Source organism: Gymnogyps californianus, chromosome 27 (assembly GCF_018139145.2).
Source record: "Gymnogyps californianus isolate 813 chromosome 27, ASM1813914v2, whole genome shotgun sequence".
NCBI lineage: Eukaryota > Metazoa > Chordata > Aves > Accipitriformes > Cathartidae > Gymnogyps > Gymnogyps californianus.
The window spans coordinates 4,422,951-4,432,639 of NC_059497.1; the positions used below are offsets into that span (position 1 = coordinate 4,422,951).

The following is a 9,689-nucleotide window of genomic DNA, read 5'->3' on the forward strand; positions in this document are numbered from 1 at the left end:
GTTCCCCTGCTAAGAGACACCAAATTAAAGGCATCACTTTCCATTTCTGTGACAGAGACGAAGAGGGAACCGAGGTTGCATTCAGGACACGTCCTGGAGGAACCAGCTATCCTCTCCGGTGTCATTTTCCTACGCTGAGTTTATGCGAGGCCTTCAGCATTGCTCCGGCTGTCACTGACCTGCGGAGAGCTCTAAATCCACCAGCCTCGGGGTAATGACCGAAACACCGTCCTCAGCTCGCAGGGGGAGAAAGCTGAGTCCATGAGGACAGCTAGGAAGGGCAGCCTCCTGTTAGCACGGCAGAGGCGACTCAGGCTTACCTGCTCCATATTCAGCTCCCAAAAAGGGGAAAGGTCCTGGTCCAGATGTAGGTGAAGGTCAGGTGAAAGTCCTCTTGCTCCAGTTGTTGGCAGTCCTCTGTATGAAACGTTTCTGAGTACCATGCCTGAAGCCAAATCTGCACCACACCTTAGCTGAAAGAGCAAATGGAGAGGGTCCACTGATCAAGGAAAAAAAATCTCTGTGCAAAAAATACTGCTGATCCTTTCCCCCACCACCCAAAACAGACTGTCATTTCACCTCTTCTCCTCAGAGCTGTGCTTCATTTGCACAACTCTCTACTCTTTCAGGAGAAGACGGGACACCGCAAAGATGTGGCAGAAAGTCTCACAGAGATGGGAGGTGAAAATTACTTTCTGGGAGATGAAGATTAACTTTCCCATGAGATAACCGTATTCGCATACAAAACCTTGGAGAAGCACCAGAGCTTTCAGATGCTTCTGGCACTGACAGCAAGGTCCTAGTCTTTTGAAGGTGGACCATCATAGTGAAATCTTTTAGCTGAAAAGAGTTGCTTTCTACCATGGAAGTTGGGAGGGACACACTGGAATTGAGATGCACATCTGCTTATGTGTATTAGCATTTCTGGGGTCTCCTTTAATATTCAACCAATTCTGCAAAAATGTGCCCAACTTTTGTACGTCCAGAAGCCTGACTATGGCCAGGAGAGGCATGAAATACCTCCAGGGAAAGATTTATGAGAAGTAAGGCCATGGGACTTCTCCACAACAACCTCTTCCCCTCAAGGAAGACCTAGACTGGGAATTTCATGACTGGTGGTTTCACAGGACATGCAGTGAGATACTTCTGAGAGGCACAGACATCTCGTGGGGAGTCCTTGTCCCAGGGCACCTGAGGCTGATGTGACCCACTTACTCTCACCACGTCCTAGTTCTGCTCCTCTTGGATCTCTGCAGACAGATCAGCGGGTCAGCAATTAGGACATCATTCATCCCACCCACACCCCTTAGCCTTCTGCTCCTGTCCTCTAGCTCTGAGACACTCCAGTCTGGCAGAAGACCTCATTCATCCAGCCAGACAGCATTGACTTTTTCCATCCACCTTGTCTTGGCGGACGGCAGTGGTGAGAAAGAGGCTAGCAGCTTACCGCATTAACAGATCAGGGCCATTAACGCCACCAGATGTCAGAGATTAATGGAAGAGCTTCACTAAGGCGCCTTAGGCAGGTCTCCTGGAGACTGGAGAAGGAGCACCCATGACCCAGAAGAAGAAATGGGAAAGAGTTTGGATGGGATGGAGCATCGGTGCTCCAAGCTGGCACCGACCCTGCTGAGAAGGGTTTCACAGTCTCGTGTGTGCTGGGATGGGGATCCTGCACCCCAAACTGAGTGCTAAGAGACTGGGAGAAGCTTCTTTCTATCCCGCTTGCTCTCCAAGTGTGGCTGCAGGCTGGTGCGGGTCTCTCTGCACTGTCTCTGGAGGGAACTCAGGACATCAGCATTGCTGAGGCTTTTCCTTCCCTCCCCAGGAGCACTCAGGTGCTGCTTCTCCAACAAGTAGTGGCACTTCGTCAGGCTGGTTTTAGAGCTGTGGCTAAGGACCCTCCCTAAACCCCGCCAATCCTTGCAAAGCTGCAACCCAGATTGGGGTCCCACTTGCTGGGATGGGGAGGAGGCTCAGGTGGGAAACGCTCACCAGCAGCTCCCTGGGAGACAGGGAGTCGCAGGGCTGATTGATTGTGCCGCATCCATCCCTGCCGGATGGTGTACTCCCTCCTGTCCTGCCAGAGATGCTTGGAGGATCAGCTGAATAATGTATATCCTTTAGCCTGGAGAGGAGGCAAGGCAGAGGCGGAAATTCAGTCCTTTGCACTCTAGCACAACCAGGGTGCGTGATTCAGGGCGTAATACAGCCAAGAGACCTGCTCCCAAAATGCTGTGTTTACCAAGATTGCAGCCTTCGGGATGGGAAGCAGCTTTCGGGATGGGAAGCGGTGGCCCTTGGCCGTGTCAGCAGAGCCCGGTTTTGCTCTGTGATGGAGACATGTATCCATAGCAGGCACCCAAAGCACAGAGCAGCCACACAGCCAGAGCCGAGCCCGTGGCTCAGACCCCCAGAGCTTGGTCCAGTCTTCCCCCAGCGACCTCCCCAAGGTCAGTGGGGCAGAGCTGGGCACTCCCCAGTTTCCAAACACTCCCATGGAGTCCTTCAGCCACCCAGGGACACCCCAAAGTCTGTGACCCGCTGTGGACCCAAGCACGGACCCATTTCTTCATCAATCACCCAAAGCAGCCTCTCCCCAACTCACCACCGCTCCTCCTGCCTCTGCCCCTCTTCCAAAGGGCTCCCCACCCCATCCCTTCCTCCCCCCAACTCCTTAAACAATATTAAACACTTAATGGCAATTAATACGCTTTAATGCAGGTTTTGGGGCCAACTGGCTGCTTAGAGGGTGCTTAAACCATCAACCCCTCTCAATCCCGTTGCCCTTGTCATACAAAGTTAGCCGAGCCCCTAATCCAGCCTCCCCCCGCGCTCCCTCAAGGAGGCCGAAGGGTATAAAACCTCCCCTGGCACGCGGGCACTGCCAGCCCTCGACACGGAGCAGGGGCAGCGCACCACCTCCCATCCCCTCGGGATTTACTGTTGTTCTTATTAATTCATTTTTTTGAGGGGGGAGGATCCTTTAGTTGGGTATTTTTCTGCATTGGGGGGGTGGGGCTTCCTTTTTTTTTTTTTTTAGTTGGGGTTGAAGCAAAATTAATTACAAAATCAGAGCATTTAATTTAAAAAAAAAAAAAAAAAATCCCTTAAAAGCAAAGCAGCTGCCATAACATTGGCAGGATGAATGGGACGGAAGGTATCAATTTTTACGTGCCTATGTCCAACAAGACAGGGGTGGTGCGAAGCCCCTTCGAGTACCCCCAGTACTACCTAGCCGAGCCCTGGAAATACCGCATCGTGTGTTGCTACATCTTCTTCCTCATCTCCACCGGTTTGCCCATCAACCTCCTCACCCTCCTGGTCACCTTCAAACACAAGAAGCTCCGGCAGCCGCTCAACTACATCTTGGTCAACTTGGCGGTGGCTGACCTCTTCATGGCCTGTTTTGGCTTCACAGTCACCTTCTACACTGCCTGGAATGGCTACTTCGTTTTCGGACCCGTCGGCTGTGCCGTGGAGGGCTTCTTCGCCACGCTGGGAGGTAAGGGCTGTGGGGCGGGAGCTTGGGTCTAAGGGCCAGGCTTGGCAGAGGGTGATGTTGCTTCTTCAGGGCTTTAGGAGCCCAATTCCACCCCTTCATCATGCTATTGCGATGGCTGCGATGCACGCAGCATCCCTCCTGTGCAGAAAGCCATCTCGTTGCGTGGGGCAGAGCTTGCCGTGCAAGGCGCTGCTTCCCTGCGGCTTAAAGATGAGGATAGAGAGAGATTTATGCAAGTTTGATCTTGATGCCAAGAAGCGCCCATCTTATGACTAGCAGGGCAGCTGCAAGGAAATGAATGCCAGGAAGGGATCCTTGTTTGCAGGATCAAGCCTGGGGTCATCTGGCCACACTGCCCAGCGTGCGTTCATGGGGTCTCACACCGAAGTTGCACGGCTAGCAGAGACCTGCTGGGGATGACCACATCACGTCCTTGAATCAATGATGTCAAGCATCTTTGCCAAAAGCCTTTTCTTAGGAAAAGGCGAAGCATTTGAGAGGGTTTGGGAAGGGAAGAGACATCCCTTGGGAGAGGGACCACCCGGGAGGGGACCCCACAGAACGGGTACGGGCATGGAGAGGAGGAGTTCAAGACAAGGAGAATGGTCACAGCTTATCTAGGGGCAAAAGGAAGATGTGGCAGCTTTTAACCAGAAGAGAGGAGCAGCAGCATGGAGGGTAAGGAGAATTCAGGGTTGCACAGAGCTCGGGAAACCAGGCCCAGGCTTTGCAGCAATTGCTCAGCTGTTGTCCCAGTGGCACCCAATTTGGGTGCCCTTGAGAGCTTCCTGATTTCGCTTCTCAGGGACATGAGAGCTGCTAACGCTTCGCCCTGCAGAAAGCCCCCGTGCAAAACAGGGAAAATTCATTTTGCACCCCGTGCCCACGCAGCCAGCCGGCCCACACGACACCTCGTGATGGATCTGACAACCGCTAATCCTTGCTGCAGAGATCCATAACCACTGCAAGGACTTCACTTTTGTTCCCTAAATGGGGCAATTTCCCACAATGATGCCGATTTGAAAAAAACAACCAACCAAACAACAGGTGGATATTCTGCCAGGCAAAAGCAAAGCTAAATGTTCTGATCCAAGCCAAGGACCGAGGAAGGGCTTGGTCTTGGGGTCAGAAGATCATATGGGTCTGCACCATTTCTGATCAAGCGAGTCTGCAGGCTTGCAGGCAGCATTACTTGCCCTTCCAACGTTTGTATCTAGTAAAGAACGAGGCTCCTGTTCACAGGGAAGAAAGTTTGATGGGAAGCAGTCACTGTGCAAGCAGCAGGTCTCCAGCGAATCCTAGCACAGGGTGTAGTTATCAGCAGATTATCACAGCTGGGGGCATTAGCAGGCTTACAGCACCGACTAAATGCTCCCAATCCCCTGAAGTTTAATTATCCCTTCTAAATACATGTGCACGCATGCCCACCCACACAGCCTCCCCCGTACACCTCTCCCTGATCCAGCACTGGTGGAAGACTCGTGAAATACACATTTAAATGCATCAACAGGTTTGGATGCATCTGGCGTCTTTGCCGGAAATTGTGCTTCCTCGCGCCCAGGTGGAATTCACCCCCTTGATTTTTAGATTATTAAAAAACGGTGATGATCCCCCTCCTCCACCACCAGCATCCCGCTGCGGCACAGACGCTCCCCTCGGCTCCCAGACCTTTTGAATGTTACGGCCGGGAGATTCTCAGTTATTGAGCAGGATGCTGGTTATCCCTTGCTGATCCCCAACTCCTCAGTTCCCTCTGCTCTTCGCTGCAACCACGAGACCACGAAGAGAAGATCAAGCCCAGAGGAGCTCTTACCACCACCGTACGCTCTCTCTTTCTCTCCCTCCTGCAGGCCAAGTCGCCCTGTGGTCCCTGGTCGTCTTGGCCATAGAGCGCTACATCGTCGTCTGCAAACCCATGGGAAACTTCCGCTTCTCCGCAACCCACGCCATGATGGGCATCGCTTTTACCTGGATAATGGCCTTTTCCTGTGCCGCTCCACCCCTCTTCGGCTGGTCCAGGTGAGTTGAAGGATGCTCAGCGGCAGCCCCAGCTGCTGTGCAAACACCCCGTGGGACAGGACATGAAACTCCCTGGGCTCCAGCTGAGAGAGGCAATGGGGCGAGTCAGAACAGAAATGGGACCTCAGCTGTCAGTCTTAACGATGGCTTGGTGTCCCCTAACCAAAGGCAGCCATAGGCTCAGCATCTCCAGCTGCCATAGCCTTCGTGCTCCCTTTATGCCCTGCAGAGAGAGAGGGGCTTCGATAGGCACGGCTTGTCTCACCCAGGCTGTGAAGCGTCCATTTCTCTCTGCAGACCATAAAGAGCGTTTGGAGACCAGGCCTGCGGGCAAGGCTGCTCAGGGGAGGCAAGCCTGGCCTTGCTGACGTGCTGCCACCCCAGCATGGCTCCTGGGAGCCCTACAGCACCTTTCCCAGCACCCCTGCCCCACTCTCCCTGCGAGCCCATCTGTCCTGCTCCTGGCACCGCAGCACATTTCAGCTCCCCCCAACAAATGCCCCACTCGACCCAGCAGCCCCTCACTCCCCTTCCCTGCTCCGGCCCTACAGCTCCCGAGCACCGACCAGCGCCATGCAGCCAGCTGCAGCCACACGCTGCGACTCACCTCTGTGTGGGGCGAGGGACAGAGCCTGAGGGATGAGAGAGTGAAGGCTCAGGATTCGGGGGTGAAAACAGAGGCAATGCTGGCTGCTCAAGCCACAGGCTGCTCACTAGGCTACAGCAAGTGTGCCCTCCGGGCAGCTGAAGCCCGTGTCTGGCTCTTGCATGCACCCACATCCCTGGCCAGGAGTCGATGCAGCAGCCAAAGGCCACCCGGAAAGTAAGGGAGGAGCTGAGGAGGAGGAGGTGATTTCTCTAATGCTGCAGCTCCGGCCTCTCCTCGCATCCCACTGCAGAGCTGCCCTGTGGGGTCATAGCAAGCCCCTACCAGCCCTTTGGGCACGTGCAGGAGGTGACTTTGGGGCAGCAAAGTCCCTTTACCATCCACCTGCGATGAGGCATAGCCAGATGGTCCCCCTCTAGCCTTGAATTGGGATCCCTGCCCAGGCAGCCGGTCCTTGGCTCCGAAGCAGACCTAAGCTGCACCCCTTTGAGCCAGGGTCCCTCCAGACACAGGCTGTGCATCCCTCCACCCTGTGCAGCAGCAGGGACAAAGTCCTCAAGAGCTTGGTCCCACCAAGCTGGCGGCTCTCGTCCCCGCTCGGCGTCCCTCTGTCCGCAGAGGGAGAGCAGGTGGCTCCCGGCAGGCAAGTGCTCAGCCATGTAGGAAGGAAATAAATAGCCCGTTCCCCGTGGGAGGGAGCGAGTGTCACAACAAACCGATGCTACGCACTCAAGTGCAACATGTCGGCACGGCTCGTGTTGGCCCCGAAGGAGCCGTGCGCTGCAGAGCCAGCGAGGCTGGGTGCACAGGGTGCAGAGGAGAAGGCGGGGAGGAGCTCACCCAAAACATGCATGCCACCACTCTTCAAGCATCCCCCATCCTTGGGGAATTCGGTCCCTAGGTTGAGCCCCTCCTGTTGCCCCCCAGGAGTGTCCTGGTGAAGATCCTAACCTTTCTCACTGGCAGATACATGCCGGAGGGGATGCAGTGTTCCTGCGGCCCCGACTACTACACCCACAACCCCGACTACCACAACGAGTCCTATGTCCTCTACATGTTCGTCATCCACTTCATCATCCCGGTCGTGGTCATTTTCTTCTCTTATGGGCGCCTCATTTGCAAAGTTCGAGAGGTAACGTTGGGAGGGGATGAATGGGGACAGGGTGGGCAGCTTGGGCAGGAGAGGGGAGGTGGTCCAGGGGCGGAAAGCTGGGGGGTGCCCCTCACCACCCTCCCTGCCTGCAGGCAGCTGCCCAGCAGCAGGAATCGGCCACAACCCAGAAGGCCGAGAAGGAGGTGACGCGGATGGTGATCCTCATGGTGCTGGGGTTTATGCTGGCCTGGACGCCCTACGCCGTGGTGGCATTCTGGATCTTCACCAACAAGGGAGCGGACTTCACCGCCACGCTCATGTCAGTGCCTGCCTTCTTCTCCAAGAGCTCCTCCCTCTACAACCCCATCATCTACGTCCTCATGAACAAACAGGTGAGATGCCCCACGGCGCAGCCTCTCCCCTGCCCTTGGCTTACCAGCACGCCTGGTGTCACCGCAGGCACCTTGCTCCTCCCCATAAGTGATTGCATCTCAGCCTGGGGGGAGCAGCAAGCTCGGGGGCTGTCGGGGGCTCTCAGTATGGCAGCACGTCCCCACTGGCCCCCGATGCCATCGTTCTCCATTTCTCTCCCCTCTTCAGTTCCGTAATTGCATGATCACCACAATCTGCTGCGGCAAGAACCCCTTTGGGGATGAAGACATCTCCTCCGCCGTATCCCAGAGCAAGACCGAGGTCTCTTCCGTCTCTTCCAGCCAAGTATCACCTGCATAGACCATGGACAGTTTGAACTGGGGTGACCCGCCGAGCTCGGGGACCGAGACAGACACCTACGCACCCACAGTCTCATTTCATGCAGTCACTCCCTTGTGCACCGACACCCTCCCCTGCACGAGCAGTTACCTGTGCACCTACTGCAGTAGCTTCCCCGCCACGTGCAGACCCCCAGCCCCAGGCACGCTCGCTGGGACACCCCTGCACCCACTGGTGCAAAGACGGCACACCGAGCTCTTCCACGCTGACACAGCCCCTTGCAGGGGAGCCCAGGTCCCTTCCCCAGCTCCCAGGAGCCGGTCAGCTTTTGGGGACTGTCCCTACCTGCCCCAAGCACTAGCAAAACCCCCGGCTTTGTTCACATCGTGTTAAAACGGCAGCGCCCAGCGGGAACCCCCCAACTGCAATATTTTCTTCCCTCCCTCCCTGAAATGCGCTCCCTGCTAGCATCCCCCTTCCCTGGCGCTCAAGGGAGTGTTGCAGAAGCATTCGGCCCTCATTTGCAAAAACTAAGCGTACCGACAAAGCACCGTTGCAAAAACTCCAGAAGCACGAACCCGTGGCTGGAGCGGTCCCGGCTGCCCCTTGCCAGCACCCGAGCCTGGGGCTCGCCGGAGCTGTGCACCCCGCTGCCAGCACAGCCGATGGAAATCAATACCCATAGTCTTTATAATTCAGTATAACAAATGGAGCTGTGAGCGGGCTTCGCTTCAAGCCCAACTCCCTGTATCCCCAAGACAACACTGTAGATATATTTTTTTTGTCTTGGAACCTGTAAATATTTGCTCACATACTTTGAAGTCTCTATCTTTCTCAGCCCTTTCCTTTCTCCTCCTCCTCCCGACTCCAAGGCAGAGAAACCGTCTTTCACCTCCGCTCCCGCCAGCCGGACACGCACGGCCAGCCTTGGAGGGTGGGACTGGTACTCGAGCGCTTTCCTGTACATATTTTATAAATAAATAATACCGTGTCAGCACAAGGACTTCTACAGTCAAGAAGTAGGGATTAAAAAATAAGAAATAAACAGAAGCAGCGCAGAGAAAAATACAGATGCTCAGTCCTTGTCCTTTCTCTTGGGCTGCATTGACAAGACGCTGGTGTCCAACCGAGAAAATGCAATGCTGCTGTTGGAGACGCAAGCCCGGAGCTGTCTCGAAAGCCATGGGAATGGGGATCTGTGGGTTAGACTGGCCCAGATCAGAGGGGAGAGCAGTGACCGTCCCCAGCAAGGTGACAGCCCCATTAGCTGGAGCACCAAAGGGGTTTAGAGGCGAAAAGAGACACAGACAGAGCACAGGGCAGCCGGTGCCATCGCTTGTACCATGGCCCTCGCCACCTAGCCTACCACCAGCCGTTATTTTTTTCATCCTTTAATATTTAAGCATCCCCCACGTAGCCTTAAATAAAGCTTCAGCAGAGAGCTTTTTGCAGAGTTCAAGTTCCCCTCCCCGCGGGGCCCTTCGCGTCAGCGTCATTAAGGAATTGGCAGAGTCAGGGAAAAATTGTTCCCTGTGTCAGTGAATTTGTTACCGAGCTGGCTGGAGAGCAATCCCGAGCGCATTCATTGCCGGGGCTCTTGCCCTCCACCGCCCTCCCTGTTCGGCACACACGTGCCCCCTCTCAGGCGTTTTTCCTCCTTTTTTTGGTCCAAAGCAACCAAAAATGGTGGGAAGCCCAAGGCTCACCCCTGGGATGGGAATGCAGGAATAGAAACCACCTTTTGCTCCAAACCA

The 9,689-nt window shown here is 55.1% G+C and overlaps 1 protein-coding gene across 1 annotated transcript; it reads left to right on the top strand.

The window, feature by feature from the left end:
- The first annotated feature begins 3,144 nt into the window (after positions 1-3,144).
- Positions 3,145-7,956, top strand: LOC127026147 (green-sensitive opsin). Its single transcript, XM_050911233.1, has 5 exons — positions 3,145-3,505; positions 5,356-5,524; positions 7,098-7,263; positions 7,377-7,616; positions 7,825-7,956. The coding sequence occupies exons 1-5, from the start codon at positions 3,145-3,147 to the stop codon at positions 7,954-7,956; spliced, it is 1,068 nt and encodes a 355-aa protein (XP_050767190.1).
- Positions 7,957-9,689: the final 1,733 nt, after the last annotated feature.

Excerpts from the sequence above, each read along its gene's own strand:
- LOC127026147 (XM_050911233.1), top strand. The coding sequence starts at position 3,145 with ATGAATGGGACGGAAGGTATCAATTTTTACGTGCCTATGTCCAACAAG. Across the intron at positions 5,525-7,097 it reads CCCCTCTTCGGCTGGTCCAG|ATACATGCCGGAGGGGATGC; the intron begins GTGAGTTGAAGG and ends TCTCACTGGCAG. Across the intron at positions 7,617-7,824 it reads ACGTCCTCATGAACAAACAG|TTCCGTAATTGCATGATCAC; the intron begins GTGAGATGCCCC and ends TCCCCTCTTCAG.